At 32.9% G+C, this 16,828-nt stretch overlaps 2 protein-coding genes across 2 annotated transcripts; both read left to right on the forward strand.

Moving 5' to 3' along the window:
• The first annotated feature begins 8,163 nt into the window (after positions 1 to 8,163).
• Positions 8,164 to 11,698, forward strand: LOC25489724 (putative wall-associated receptor kinase-like 16). Its single transcript, XM_013605879.3, has 3 exons — positions 8,164 to 9,107; positions 9,759 to 9,941; positions 10,216 to 11,698. Exons 1-3 carry the CDS (start codon positions 8,222 to 8,224, stop codon positions 11,418 to 11,420), a joined length of 2,274 nt encoding a protein of 757 aa, XP_013461333.1. The 5' UTR covers positions 8,164 to 8,221; the 3' UTR covers positions 11,421 to 11,698.
• A 1,144-nt stretch (positions 11,699 to 12,842) lies between these two features.
• Positions 12,843 to 16,175, forward strand: LOC25489725 (wall-associated receptor kinase 2). The gene is made up of 3 exons (XM_013605880.3): positions 12,843 to 13,806; positions 14,346 to 14,528; positions 14,817 to 16,175. The coding sequence occupies exons 1-3, from the start codon at positions 12,873 to 12,875 to the stop codon at positions 16,019 to 16,021; spliced, it is 2,322 nt and encodes a 773-aa protein (XP_013461334.3). The 5' UTR covers positions 12,843 to 12,872; the 3' UTR covers positions 16,022 to 16,175.
• The last annotated feature ends 653 nt before the right edge of the window (positions 16,176 to 16,828 follow it).

Genomic DNA, 16,828 nt, shown 5'->3' on the forward strand with positions numbered 1-16,828 from the left:
CCCGTCTAAGTTTTTCATCTTTTAAAACGTGCACAAATAAATCTTTTTTTCTTAATTTTTTACAGAAAAATACTAAGTTGGCAAGCCACATAAGATAATCTTATTTTTTTTCTTAATTAATTTTATTAGTAAAAATAGAGAAACCCAAGAAGTTATGAACATCTAACATCTTTTTCCTTGAACATAAAACAAATGCTTACACAAATAATCCTCCAAATAGTATGGATTTCAGTGCTAAAGAATCCCGTTCATCTTCTTCTAAATTCAAAATCAAAATCCTCAAATTCTTAATAAACCTTAAAAAAAATTGGATTCGTTGAGAAATTTTATAAACGCAATTTTTTTCCCTTCACCATTTCCAAATCTCATTTTCCTTGTTTGTATCTTCCAATCACTGCCTTTTCCCTATCCTCGCGCTCTTCTCCATGTGTTTCTTGCTCGAATGTTGTTTGTTTGCATGCAAATTTCTATGTTCAGCCTCACTGAATACTAAATGAGGTTTGTTGATTTTGTTTGCTTGCAGATTCGAATTACACAACAATGTTAGAGAAAGATTGATAAAAAATGCAGCACAACAAACAATTAACTGTCCAAATTAAAAGGATATGTATGTTCAAACATAACTTCAACTCTCCTTATGTAAAAAAAAAAAAACTTCAACGCTCCTAATTCAAAATTGACAGTGATGGGGCAATGAGCACAAAAAATGCTAATGGTCGAGAGGACATAAAGTTTTTGTGTTTGTTGAGAAATTTTATAATCCTAAATTTTTTCTAGAGTTTATTGAGAATTTTATGGATTTTGAGTTTTGATTTTAAAAGAATATGGATGTGAACATAATATCGAGATTCATTCTATTTAGAGGTGTATTTGAGTAAACATTGTTTTTGGTTCAAGGAGAAGATGACGAAGGTATGAAGATGATGAAGATATTCTAGGTTTCTTTATTTTTAATAAAAAATAGGTTTAATTGCAAGTTTAGTCCTCTTATTTTATTTTGTGGATTAATTTTATAGTTCAAAAATATGAGGAAGGGATCAAAATTGTTAGATTTTAGTGACATGATGTTTTAAATAGGAGCAATGATATTTGTACATTCATTCCATAACAACTTTAGTGACAACCTTATTTTTCTCTCTTCTTATTGATCAAAACGATGGAGAGAGAAAAAGGAAAAGAGATGATAAGACCATCATGTGAGTATGAGGGAGAAAGTTGTACAAAAGTTGTCACAAATTGGTTAAACAAATATCATTTAATAATATGGTATATGATCTGATGATGTGAAATCATCAACATTGATGACATTATAAGAAAATTCTCTAAAAATTTCATTTCAAACATGTCATATCACCATGTTTTAGACCAAATATTTGACGTAGGTAGCAAAACTATCAAATCATAAAATAGGGGGAACAATTCTACAAAATAGCAAAAATATGAGGACTAAAATTACAATTAAGCTCAAATAATATTTTAAACAAATAAGATTATCCTGCGTGGTTTGCCAACTCCGTGTTTTTTCAATAAAAAAATGAAAAAAAGGATTTATTTGTGTATATTTTAAAAGATAAAGGAGTTAAACATGGCAAAATAAATAAAGAACCCAAGTTTTACAAATACATAAAATAAAGGATGAGAGGTAGTTTTAACTTTAAAATATATGTTTTTCTAATATAAGTATGTGTGTTTAATATACGGTCTAGTTACTATAATAAGTGAAAAACAACGTTTTAGATTCATTGTCTAACATACGTATCTCGTCAATATTATAAACCAACATAATAGCTATTCAAAAACTTGATTTTTTTTCTTCATATAATAGTAATCAAAGGGTGTATGGTAAAAAAAGTATGCGTATATCCAGAAGTCCTAGCTCAACTGATAAAATGCCGAAATTGTTAGGTCGGATGCCTTGATCGGGGTTCGAACTCCGATACCTCCACTTGTGTGTGTGAGTTTATAATGGCTTTGTCATTTCGTCTATCTACCAAAAAAAAAAAAGTATGCGTATTTAATATAGTAAAAATAATTTGTGTGTATTTGATGTAACTATTTTTTTCTTTCATAAACGTGTTTTGGAAGAATAAAAAATTACAACAATAAACAACTCTATGATTTAAATGCTTTTGCATATAATTAGGGCCAAGTAGTAACATTAATAAGTGGATAAAAAAAAGTTGGGTCTAAAAAAAGACTGGACATTCACGACGTAACAACCCAATATTCAAGTCATAAATGAAAAGAAGTATCTATATTTAATGTCCAACATGGCTTAAATAAGATTGTATTCGATAGAGAAAATCTATGATATAAAAAAAAGATGATGCTAGCATGTGCCTAAGAGCATTTGTTAAATAACTCAATGTAGTAATATTGTCTTAAAAATCGTGCATTCAATATTTTTAAAGTAAAAAAAATAAAGTTTATATCAATATGAAATTGCTCGGTTTAGAATCTTTAACATGTCCGGTCAAGACACAAGTTAACAAAAAAAAAAGTACTAGTAACATGATTAAATTTAGCCAACAAGGAACCTATTATTGGATTAAACCTAGGACACATACAACCAATCACTCCGTGATGGAAATATAAGTGTGAACAGTAAAATGTCTCACATTTTTATAACATAAAGGTTTCGCATTTTTTGTTAAACTCAATAGGCTTAAATATTGCACCCGTCCCTGCAAATATGCCTCGTTTTAATTTTAGTCCCTGTAAAAAAAAATTCAGAAATCAGTCCTTGCAAAATTTTTTGTTTTTGAAAATAGTTCCTGGATAACAAAAAATTTTGGAGGGACCTTTTTAAAAAATAAAATATTTTGCAGGGACCAAAAACTACAAAATGGGTTCAATCAGCGTGTGCCACGTAGGTATTTTAGTGATTTGTCATGACTTAAATGGGCCCAGGGGTATTTTTAAAAGACAGATTTTTTTGCGGGGACTGATTTCTGAATTTTTATTTTACAAGGACCAAAACTTAAACGGACCATATTTGCAGGGACGAGTGCAATATTTAAGCCAACTCAATATCTAACTAAAGACCGACTAACACAAGAGATCAATCTTTTTGTCCATTACCATGTGTCCATTTAAAGGTAAAAAAAAAAACTTTGAATGAACTAACCAAACACATAAATTGTTGGTATCTAGGGGATAAAATGTCCCACGTATTATTAGGATAGGAATATATTAGATGGAGATGTTGGTAAAACAAAAGATTAGAATTAGAATGAACAACCAAGAGATTGTGTCTAACAAAAGGTAATAGATTTCTACAACATAGTGTACCAAATTTTGAATCTCAACCGAGAAATAGAGAGGTATTCACATTCAAATGTGAGTCGTGCCTCGATTATGATTATTTCTAGCGGAGGAAATCTATACCAAATCCACCAAAAAAGGAATTAGAAGGAGAAATCTTGAATAAAGTTGTGTTTCCAATTTATTTTTTAAACGACCAATTTAGTATTATTAGTATTATGTTGTTTGTTGGGTGTGAATCAAACTCTCGAACCGCTTTACCTCTACCGACAGTTCAATCTTATAACCTATTTCCAAGTTCATAATGTGGTCTATTCAAATTTTACTTGTTTTTCTATTAGTTTAGATTTGTTTCGGCTATTATATATTGTATGTTGGATTGGTATATCACATTGAGCAATGTATGAACTTTTTAACTTTTAATTGTATATTGGACTCTCACATCCTTTAGATCCAGCATACATTAATTTGAGAAATGAAAAGACAAAACATGTGAGTATTTTTTTGAAGGGGAGGGGTGGGGAGTGGGGGTCATATATATGATGCATAGACATGATGATTAGGACAAGAATAAGGACAAACGCCGGATTTATTTTTGTTGATATCCATCGATATTATATATGAGCAGAGACAGACTCATGTTTTTGGGGATTGATTGACTATACGAGAATGGTATTTGAAAAGGGTGTGGGGGACTCCCTCAGCTATATATACTTTTAACCAGATAAATACCGAAAACATCATACTTTCATGGACCACTTTCCATATGCAGTTAAGAACAATAATACTTGTACAGAAAAGGTAGCATTGCATTATTTGGGGGCATACTAAATTACTGTCCCCGTGCATGCCGTATATATATATATTTTTTTTATAGGGCTCATCAGAAGTGTTTAAGGGAGAATGGATGAAAGAATTATTAATAGAGAAAATCATTTTAATTAAGGTAATGCTAACTTGTGCTTTAGGCTGTTTTTTCTAAAGAATGGAAGGGAGATGAGAGAAAATAAATTTAGCTAGACAAATGTTATAGTAGTATTTTGTGGAGAATAGAGCTGTCAAACTTTCCCCCAGAAAAAGAGCTCTCAAACTTTTTAACTCACTCTAACCACCAAATGAGTCTTATATCTTCAACCATTCATTCTAATGAATTTCCAAACAACAACTACCAAGCTTTGTGATATTAGGTAGGTCGGCTACATAGATTAAATTACGATAGTTTTTGTTATAAGTTATATTTGAATTCAACTCATTAATCTCTAATTCTTTTTTAATAGTTATTCTTATATATTTTTTTTAGGTTTAACATTGCCTCTAGTGATCTACTCTCCTTATTACATAATCTAAAAGTTTCTCTCTACATAGCTAAATTACCTAAGCCTATTTTCCACCTTTTTCTCTACCGTAGGAGCTACTCAAACTCTCTCTATAATGTTCTCATCTCTATTCATATTTCGTCTAGTCTTACCACACATTTAACACAACATCGTCATCTCAGAAGACCTAAATTAAAATCGTTATCTTGGTCCACTTCTTAAAAAGAAGCTTTTCGACAAAAAAAATCCAACTCTTAAAAAAACTGGGAAAAAAAACTATTAAGGCTCTGTTTGGTAAAAATAGCGGATAGCTGATAAGCTAGCTGATAGCTTTTAGCTGATAAGCTAGCTGATAGCTTATAGCTGATAAGCTAGCTGATAGCTTTTAGCTGATAAGCTAACTGAAGTGTTTGGTAAAAACAGCGGTTCAACTAGCTGATAAATGTAAAATGACATAAAGGGTATTCTTAATTCATAATAAAAATTATATCATTAATTTAAGTATTTGTAATTTTGTAAACTAATTTTTCTTTAAAAAAATACTTTAAATTTATTAATTTAATATATCCTATGTATTATAAATTAAATTAAATTTTATTCACTAAAATTTTATCTTATATTTATTATCATTTAAGTGTTTCCACTTTATAAAAAAAATAACATTTACCTCAAAAACAAAAAAAAAGGTAGCACTAATAGAGTAATACTAATAACAGAGAATAAAGAAAATAACACTTACCTCAAAAAAAATAAAAAAAGTAACACTAATAGAACAATAGTATTTTGTTTCGTAAAAAAAATGAAGGTATATATTTTTTCAAAAAAAAAAAAAAAGGTCAGCTGATATATTTACAAAAATTGAAATAAAGGGATAGTAGTCTTTATTACGTAGCTTATTATAAAAATTATAATGGATAAAAATACAATTTAAATGAAATAATAAGGGTAAAATTGGAAGAAAAAGTGAGAAGCTATAAGCTATAAGCTCAAACGCTACTTGGAATAGCTTCTGAAAAATAGCTTATAAGCTCGTGAAATAAGCTATAAGCTCATGGTGAAAAAGTGTTACCAAACAGAGCTTTTTTTGTCAAACGAGCTTATAAGCTATAAGCTAAAAGCTAAAAGCTACTTTTTGGGGATAACCAAACAGAGCCTAAGTAAGCTTTTCCTCAAACATATATAATTAGAGAAATTGACAACTTTGTAATAAATTCTTCAATATTATGATAAAAAAAAGGATTTTGCATTGGTTTTTCAATGGTCGATGTAAAAGTATAAATAAAACAAATTAAAAACTATGGTTTGCTGTTTACATCGGTTCCCATTTTAAATTTCAGCTTTTTGTTCCTTTAGTTTCATTTTTTTGAGTTTTGGTCCCCCACCATATTTTGGGTTAAAATAAAAACTAATTTTTAAAATGGGGACCAACACTCGGGGATGGCAATAGGTACCCAATGTGTAGGGTACTACAATACCCATCCCCATACCCGCATTTGTAAAAATTACCCGTATTCGTGCCCGTATCTCCGTGGGCAACAACTTTAGTGCCCTTCCCCATACCCTATGAGTATCTAAGTGCCCATAACCGTACCCATTAATTACCCGCACTTTAACAATGAAAAGAAAATAAAAACATCACAATTGAAATAAAACTATGGTCTAAATATTTTAAAATTAACTCATCAAATAATACGAATCGTAGCATTTAGTCAAATTAAAAACATCCAAAATATCTCTTAAAAATTGTACACCGGCAGAATGGAGTTGTTATTGTATTAAACAATTTTCTAGTTTAGGTTTTAGTTTAGACTTAAATAGTTAAATAAATTATTTAATTATACACGAAAAAAAATAAATTACTTATGATATTAAATAAATATGTATATGCGGCTCTGGGCAGTATAGTACCCTTACCCGTGCCCATACCCATTTAAATTAGTGGGTATTACCCAAACCCGTCCCCAGATTCATGATAGCGGGGTTTTACCCTACCCATTGGGCCTGGGTCCAATTGCCATTCCTACCAACACTTTTTCTTTTTTTTAAAAAAAAATAGGGGGATCCAAAAAGTATTGCAGAAAAAAAAAACATTTTGTGCATCAGTTATAATCTTATAATCGATGTAAAAAAGGTTTTTTATAGCAGTTCAAGTAACCAAGTAAAAATATCAAACACTACATCAAAAAAGTCTACATCAGCAGTACTATGAGAATTCTTAAAATTGAATTCACCTAAACCGTTGCTTTTACTGGAAAAATAGTCTGAGATACATGTTTAATTTTGCTTGGCACTAATGGGACTTACCATTTTGTTTGGAGATTAGGCTAATTCCTTTCAACCAAATCTTTTTAAGCAAATTTTTTTAAATATATATTTTTTGTGGAGGCATATGTAAGAAAGTTTACTGTGATCGCATGTTTTCATAATACAAATTTGGCTTTGAATCCCCTCCATATTCTATGGATCTATATTATGAAATGAATTTGTTCCACTCCATCGATTAGCTTGCTTATTGGATGAATGGATTAGATGAATTTGATAATGTGAATTAATAGATGTAATTGTCACTCCTACTTTTTATTTCATAAGGATAAAACACATTGCATTTCATTCATGATAAAATCCTCGATAATTTCGAACAAAAAAATTCCTGAATAATGGTGGCTATCAGAATATCGAAATGCCCTTGCGGAAGAATGATCAATTTGATTGGCTTGTCTTCGAATCAAACTTACTCCAAAATTATTATAATTCGATAAAAGAATCCCTACATTTACCAATCAACTCTCTGAATTCAGTATTGTCCAAAATCCAAGTTTTATTCCTCACTTCACTTGTGCACAATCTGTCTATATTATTATGTGATTGGTTCATGGGTTGGAGCCATTGTAACACCACCCACGTCCTATGTTCTTCGGCTTCTCTGAATTCAGCTTCATACCAAACTTCTGTCGCAGCCTCACATCCGAAAAAACAATGCCTATCACTCTCCCACATCAGCTCACAACTTTCACCCTCGAGGGCAGGAACCACTTCTTTGAATACCAATAATATGCATACAAATATGCACATCAATGTCATCAAAAACAAAGACTTTGTCAATAACAGAGACGTTAGTATATATAACATTATCATGATCAAAAGGATTAGACCATTTATAATATAAATATGTATACAAATAATTCACGTTTAGAATCATAACTACTCAACGGTTTCTTTTTATACATAATATACAAACATGGTTTTTGACAAAAACAGAATATATAACAATATTTTTGACTGGACATATTATATAAACATGACTATATAGTAGTAATTGCAATGTCTCTAAGCATGCTAGCTTTTGATAATGTTTAATTAATTTCATTTTGCTAACACAGGTGTGCATTCTGAGTTCTGACCTATTCTACTTTTAAAACTTAAACAACTGATTAGAGACATTGCAATCACTGTTACCAAAAACTAAAGTTACATTATAATAAATGTTAGACAAAACCGTGTTTAATTTGATCATTCCATTCCATACAGGAAAATTCAATCATTTTGACTTTTCTATTATTAAGGTTACAAGGAGAATAAATAAATACTAAACAAAATCTAAGGATTTGTATACCGATGAACCTGAAAAAAATAGCAAAGCCATGGCTGTGCACTCAAAACAATTGCTGCTGATGGTGGCTGCTGTCATTTATATAAAAGCTGCAACTCAACCGATGTCACTTCCAAATTGCCCAACAAAATGTGGTTCCGTCACCATTCCCTTTCCATTTGGAACCACTAAGAATTGTTCCCTCGACAATACCTTTCTCATTAATTGCAACAAAACATCTTCAACTCCAACCTCAACACATGTTCCCTACTTGGATAAGAGTAATCAAAATGTCCTAAATATCTCACTCAATGGTGAATTGCACGTTGCATGGCCAGTAGCCAGCGATTGCTACGCAGAAAAGGGCAGATTCATATACCAAACGCTGCGGGATATGAACATGACACATTTTTACATCTCGCCAACTCGAAACAAGTTGACAGCAGTTGGCTGTGACACGATTGGAGCACTCTCGGCGATTGATTCTGGGGGAAACAACTACACCACAGGATGTGTGGCTTTATGCAACAGGCTTGATGATATTATGGCCAGTCAATCTTGCTCAGGTACTGGTTGTTGCGAGATTTCAATACCCCAAGGTCGTGTGTTGAGAGAAGTGGCCTATACTTCTGCAGGTATATTCAACAATCACTCAGACGTACATGATTTCAATCCCTGTGGTTATTCTTTTGTGGTTGAAAATGGAGCCTACAGCTTCGAATCCACAGACCTCCTTGAGTTAAAGAAGAAGGAGTTTCCTGTGTTGTTCGACTGGGCAGTAGGGAACCAAACATGCCAGCATGCTCAGAATGATCTTTCCAATTATGCATGTAAGGCCAGCAAAAGTACATGTTACAATTCAGCCGAGAGATCTGGCTACCTTTGTAGATGTGTGCATGGATATCGGGGAAATCCTTACCTCATTCATGGTTGCCAAGGTACTATATATATCTTCTCCCTTGTTATGATCCGTGTTCACCATGAGGCTCAAGTTTGACTTGCCAAGTTTGGTCCAAACCTTCCTAAACTGTTATTTTTTTCATTTTGTTCCTGATTTTATCTTGTTGACAGGCTTAGAGAAAAGACTAAGAGATTCGTGAAATGCTTGAGTGACTTACACTCAGCTGGTTCCTCATTTATATATACTCCTAGAAATAAATAAAATTTACATTTACATTTACAAGCAGATTATAATAATGCTATTTATTGGGTGCATGAATGATATTCCCTGTAAAAGGATACAAACAGTTATGTAACGTTTAAATTAGTTAGCCAAAGACACCTAAGTTTCTTATGATCATAAGTTCATCTCTGAACTGAGATATGATATAGTCGGAATAACTTGAAGTTGAAATTGGTCTTTCTATTTTGTTGCTTGACGCTTAATCAAGGAAACTTGCAAATGTTTTTTCAGTTTCATTTTAATTTTTCTAGCACTTTTAGTACAAATTTCAATGTTTCTGGCTAAAAGGTATTTGTTTATAATTTTAAATAATCTAAAACTCGACAGTAAAAGGCAACTATTTTTATTTGAAAACTCTACTATCCATTGTGAAAACAGAAATCGAAACTGACAAATTATTCTCTAGATATTAATGAATGCATGGAATCCAACAATTGTGTTGATGGGGCAACATGCATCAACTTTCCTGGAAGCTATCACTGTTTATGCCCGGAAGGATATGAAGGAGACGGGAAAAGTAATGGAACAAGATGCAGTTCAAAATCCAGTACCAAACAAAGGAAAGAGATTATATTGATCATTTCATTGAGTGAGTACAACAACACACTCTATTCTGGATTCATTCATAACAAAGATCATGCAAACAAATTTTATTTTCACAATTAAATTGTTGAAACTTGAAACATTTCATTGACAACCACAATGTTATTCCATGTCATAAATTGTTGTTCAGAACTGAAAGTCATACACGTATTCATAACAGTGGCATTTTGAGATGTTGACAACATGAAACTGACTTGAAACATCAACAAGCTACGAAAAGCAGAAAGGAAATGAATAAGTTTCCATTTGTTTATGTCCAGGTGTCAGCGTAAGCCTCATATTACTACTGGTGGGTAGCTTTTATGCGTATTGGGCATTGAAGAAAAGAAAGCTCATTCGACTTAAAGAACAATTTTTTCAACAAAACGGTGGCTTACTGTTACAACAACAGATAGTTAGGCATGGAGGGTCAACTGAAACAGCTAAAGTGTTCACTGTTGAGGAGCTAAATGAAGCAACCAATAACTTTGATGAAGGTAAGATCCTAGGCCAAGGTGGTCAGGGAACTGTTTACAAAGGAGTTTTACAAAATAAAAGAATTGTAGCAATAAAAAAGTCCAAAGTCAGTGACCCAAACCAGATTGAGCCGTTCATCAATGAAGTGGTCGTTCTTTCCCAAATCAACCATAGAAATGTGGTAAAGCTCTTGGGTTGTTGTTTAGAGACAGAAGTTCCCTTGCTTGTTTATGAATTCATTTCCAACGGCACTGTTTACGAGCATCTTCATGATCAAAACCAAACTATAAAACTTACATGGAAAACCAGATTAAGAATAGCAAAAGAAACTGCTGGAGTCCTGGCATACTTACACTCTGCGGCTTCAACACCAATCATACATAGAGATGTGAAATCTACAAATATACTCCTAGATCACAATCTCACTGCGAAGGTTTCTGACTTTGGAGCTTCAAGGATTGTTCCTCTTGATCATAGTCAGATAACCACTCTAGTACAAGGGACATTAGGGTATCTTGACCCAGAATACTTCCTCACAAGCCAGTTAACAGAGAAGAGTGATGTTTATAGTTTTGGGGTGGTCCTAGCAGAGCTACTGACAGGAAAGAAGGCACTATCTTTGGGCAGGCCAGAGGTTGATAGAAACCTTGCCGCGTACTTTGTTTCTTCAATGAAAGAGGGTCGGTTACTTCATATTTTGGACAAAAGTATAGATAATGCTGATATTGAGCAACTAAAGGAGGTTGCTCTTATTGTAGAACGGTGTTTAAGGGTGAAGGGTGAGGACAGACCCACCATGAAAGAAGTGGCAATGGAATTAGAGGGAATATTAGTTAGTGAAGAGCGTCGTTGGGGAAGCGACAATTTATCTTCAGAAGAGACTGAAAAGTTGCTTAAAACAGCACGGTCCATTAAAAACGTTGAAGATGTTGTTGGTGGAAGTGGCATTAATTCTTCTGAATCATATAGCTTAAACCAGATTTCGATGTCATTGATTGGTGGAAGATGATTGGTTGATATTAGTATTCAGGATTAGATGTGAATCTATCTTCATTATAATAGTGTTGTCGTATATGTTGTATTTTCCCCTGTATTGGTCTATTGCACATGATATTCATATTTGTATCGATGTAAAAATAGGATTTGCAATTGAGTTTGTGTTATGCTTTGGTAGGTTTCTCAAGCAACATTAGTTCCACCTTTAGAAGCATATTATTTCAGTAATATTTATTTTCATTCTTATGTGACAAATTTCTTCATATGAATAAATTTAATGAACTTAACTAATGTTTTGCTTAATATTAAAGGTTCATACAGCTTAGATTTCTTGCTCTATGAAACTAAGACAAGCACAAGACATCTAAGTTATATGGCAGTAAATCTTCATAAGAATTTATGACTGCTTTAAAATATACTTCTTTTACTAAAAAGTCACTTCTTTAAAATACATTTGAGTTATATGGTACTAAATCTTCATAAGGATTTATGTGATGTAAATATGAATATGAACAACAAGAAAAGATGCAAAGTATTTCACAGTACTTCTTCCTTTAAATAAAAATGATTTACACTACTAGAACTCAATATAGGGATTGGAAATGGAAAAATCGTTAAGATTTTGAAACAAACGTGAAATTTGTGTTAATCAGTGAGTTCCAATTTATTATGACGCCAGTTAGATTGAATCATTGGCATATAAAATAGAAGATTATAAGAAGGGAACAAAATAAATGTGTGAAAATAGCACACATAAACCGATCGATTAACATATAAAATGCAATTAAAAGTAAATTTCACGGAGATGGACAACATAATTTGTAAATACTAGATGTCATTACTGCAGTTTGAATTCACAAGCTCACTTACATTACATCAATAAATAATATGTATGCAATTATCATACACATCTATGTCAGCAAAAACAGAGACTTTGTCAATAACCCAGATGTTACTATATAGTATATATCATTATTAAATTATCATGATCAAAATGGTTAGACCATTGATAATGTAATATTTATACCAATTCACATTTAGGATCATAACATAAACATTCTTTTTGACAGAAACATAATATATAAACAATATTTTTGACTGGAAATAATATATACATTTATTATTATAATGTATTTTTAGTTTTAAATAATATTAGTGATTGCAATGTCTCTAAGCAAGTAAGCATGCTGTTTAAGTTTTATAGGTCGAAAGACAATGTTATCTATCACCAGCTAGCCTCTGATAACGTTTAATTAACCTCCTTTTGTGACCTGTTCTACCTTTAAATCTTAAACAACTAGTTAGAAACGTTGCAATCACTGTTGCCAAAAACTAAAGTTACATTAAAATAAATATTAGACAGACCATCTTAATTTGATCATTCGATTCCGTAGGAAAAATCAGTCATTTTGATTTTTCTATTTTTAAATTGCATTACAAAGTAGAATAAATACTAAACAAATCCATGGATTTTTGTAACGATGAACCTGAAAAAAATAGCAAAGACATGGATGTGCACTCAAAACAGCTGCTGCTAATGGTGGTCGCTGTCATTTATACAAAAGTTGCGACTCAACCGGTGTCACTACCAAATTGTCCAACAAAGTGTGGCAATGTCACTATTCCCTTCCCATTTGGAACCACCAATAATTGTTCTCTAGACAACACCTTTCTCATTGATTGCAACAAAACATCTTCAACCTCAACAGACGTACCATTCTTGCCACAGACTAATCAAAGTGTTCTAAACATCTCACTCGACGGTGAACTGCGTGCTGCATGGCCAGTAGCAAGTGATTGCTATTCAGAAAATGGTACAAAATTGAGCCAAATAATTCAGGATATCAACATGACACATTTTCACATCTCGCCAACTAAAAACAAGTTGATAGCAGTTGGTTGTGACACGGTGGGAGTATTAGAAGCAGCTGATTCTGGGCGAAAAACCTACGCCACAGGATGTGTTGCTTACTGCAACAATCGTACTGATATTGTCGCCAATCAACCTTGCTCTGGTATTGGTTGCTGTGAGATTCAATTACCCCAAGTTCACATGTTAACGCGAGTGCTCTATGGTTCTTATGGAGGCATATTTTACAATCAAAGTCACTCAAAAGTACATGACTTCAATCCATGTGGCTATGCTTTTTTGATTGAAAATGGATCCTACAGCTTAACACGATCAGACCTCCTCAAGTTGAAGAATAAGGAGTTTCCTGTGTTGTTGAACTGGACAGTAGGAAACCAAACATGCCTGCAAGCTCAGAAGAATCTTTTCAATTATGCATGTAAGGCCGAGAAAAGTACATGTTACGATCCAGGAACCAACAAATCTGGTTACCTTTGCAGATGCTTTGGTGGATATCGGGGAAATCCTTACCTCATTAATGGTTGCGAAGGTATTATATATATTTTTTTTCTCTTTTGTTATAATTCATGTTCATCGTGAGATTAATCAAGTTGGTTTTACCAAGTTTGGTTTAAACCTTCCTACCAATGTTACAATTTTTTGGTTTTGCTCCAGTTCTGCCTGCAGATCTTAGAAATATTGTCTTTCCTAGAGCTTTTAATTGTTTTTTTTTCTTTGTTTCCGTTTAATTAGGGTTTTTCCCTTTCTTTCCACCCAAAAAAATAAGATTTTAAAACTTGTATGATTTTTCTCAAGTGACATATTATACTTTTCTTGAAAATTAGTTAGCTAAAGACACTCAGTGACATATAGAAGTCAAAATTACTTAGTTTCATTTTAAAATGTTTTTTTAGTTTCATTTTAATTTTCCTAGCATTTTATGTACAAATTTCAATTTCTCTGGCTAAAAGGGATTCATTTATAATTTTATATAATCGAAAACTCCACGGTAAAAGGTAAATATTGTTCTTCGAAAACTCCATTGTATATTGTAAAAACAAATAACGAAACTGACATATTATCCCTTAGAATATAATGAATGCTTGGAGCACAATGATTGTGTTGAGGAGGCAACATGCATCGATCTTCCTGGGAGCTACCATTGTTTATGCCCAGAAGGATATGAGGGAGACGGGAAAAATAATGGAACAGGATGCAGTCCAAAATCCAGTACCAAATCAAGGAAAGATATCATGTTAACTATCGCATTGAGTGAGTACAACACGTTCTATTCTTTATTTCAATTCATTCATAACATGATCATGTCCATAAGTGTACTATCACAATGAAAATTGTTGAAACTTGAAAGGCATTTCATTATCAATCAACAACATTAATCCATGTTGTAAATTGTTGTTATGAGATTTTGACTCAGTCCTTCAAGACCATAGTAGCATTTTGAGATTTTGACTAATTTCTTTGGATACATGAAGTTGACTTGAAACATCAACAAAGCAGAGCAACAAGAAAATGATTATGTTTCCATTTGTTTATTATCAGGTGTCAGTGCAAGCCTCGTAGCACTGCTGATTGGAAGCTTTTATGCATATTTGGCATTCAAGAAAAGAAAGTTCATTAAACTTCAAGAACATTTTTTTCAACAAAATGGTGGCTTACTGTTACAACAACAGATAGGGAGGCACGGAGGTTCAACTGAAATAGCTAAAGTCTTCAAAGTTGAGGAGCTAAAAGAAGCAACCAACAACTTCGATCAAGGCAAGATCCTAGGCCAAGGTGGTCAAGGAATTGTTTACAAAGGAGTTTTACAAAATAACAGAATTGTAGCAATAAAAAAGTCCAAAATAAGTGACCCGAACCAGGTTGAGTCGTTCATCAATGAAGTGGTCGTACTTTCCCAAATCAACCATAGAAATGTGGTAAAGATCTTGGGCTGTTGTTTAGAGACAGAAGTTCCCTTAGTTGTGTATGAATTTATTCCCAATGGTACTGTTTATGAGCATCTTCATGACGAAACCCAATCTATAAAGCTTACATGGAAAACAAGGTTAAGAATTTCAAAAGAAATAGCCGGTGTCCTGGCATACTTACACTCTGCTGCTTCGACACCAATCATACATAGAGATGTGAAATCTTCAAATATACTCCTAGATCACAATCTCACTGCAAAGGTTTCTGACTTTGGAGCTTCAAGGATTGTTCCTCTTGATCATAGTCAAATAAACACTCTAGTTCAGGGAACATTGGGGTATCTTGACCCAGAATACTTCCACACAAGCCAATTAACAGAGAAGAGTGATGTTTATAGTTTTGGAGTAGTCCTAGCAGAGCTACTGACAGGAAAGAAAGCGCTATCTTTTGGGAGGCCTGAGGTTGATAGAAACCTTGCCGCATACTTTGTTTCTTCGATGAAACAGGGTCGGTTACTTCATATTTTGGACAAAAATATAGATGAGGCAAATATTGAGCAACTAAAAGAGGTTGCCCATATTGCAGAACGGTGTTTAAGGGTGAAGGGCGAGGACAGACCAACCATGAAAGAAGTGGCAATGGAACTTGAGGGAATATTAGTTGTTGAAGAGCGACGTTGGGGAAGCGACAATTTATCTTCAGAAGAGGCTGAAAACTTGCTTAAAACAGCACGGTCTATTAAAAACATTGAAGATGTCGTTGGTGGAAGTGGCATTAATTCTTATGAATCCTATAGCTTAAACCAGATTTCGATGTCATTGATTGGTGGAAGATGATTAGTTGATATTAATATTCAGGATTAGATGTTAATATATCTTCAGTATAATAGTGTTGTCGTATATGTTGTATTTCCCCCTGTATTAGTCCATTGGACATGATATTTATATTTGTCTCGATGTAAATATGGGATTTCCAAGTGAACTTGTGTTATGCTTTGGTAGGTTTCTCCAACTATGTTGCTAAATGGCTTTTCACTCTCAAAACAACATTAATTCCACCTTTACAAGCATACGAGTTCAATAATATTTATTTTCGTTCTTCTATGACAAATTTCTTCATATGCATAAATTGTTACAATCTGTGTTGGGTCTTCTGCAATAACTCGATAAAAAAGATGATGAAAATGAACATGAAGAGTGCACATAAATTCTGAAGTGTATGTGGGACACACTAACCTTTAAGCTTGATTCACCCCCACCAGTAATGTTAATTGGATGCAAAATGGCATATCAGCGAATTACCTTCAGGATACTATGGAATCTTTGACGTGACTTGCACATTCACACGAAGCGTATCAATCAATGATAGTTTACAGAATAAAGTTCTGTCAATTTCTCTCGTGCACTAGAGAAAAGAAAGAATGATTTAATATTATTTTCGGCAGAATTTTGACTCACAAGAATGTGATTTTGTGTCTTTCCTGACTAATTTTCTGCCTCAATGGTGTCTCTAATTATAAAGAAACCTAAGTCCTTCGGTGAAGATCGAAGCAACCAGTTGGAAGATCTCTATTTCATCATTGCAACTTTCCAAATACATCTTGGAAATTTCTCTCACATAAATTTAATGAACTGACATGTTAT

The sequence above is a fragment of the Medicago truncatula genome, chromosome 3 (assembly GCF_003473485.1).
Source record: "Medicago truncatula cultivar Jemalong A17 chromosome 3, MtrunA17r5.0-ANR, whole genome shotgun sequence".
NCBI classification, from domain to species: domain Eukaryota; kingdom Viridiplantae; phylum Streptophyta; class Magnoliopsida; order Fabales; family Fabaceae; genus Medicago; species Medicago truncatula.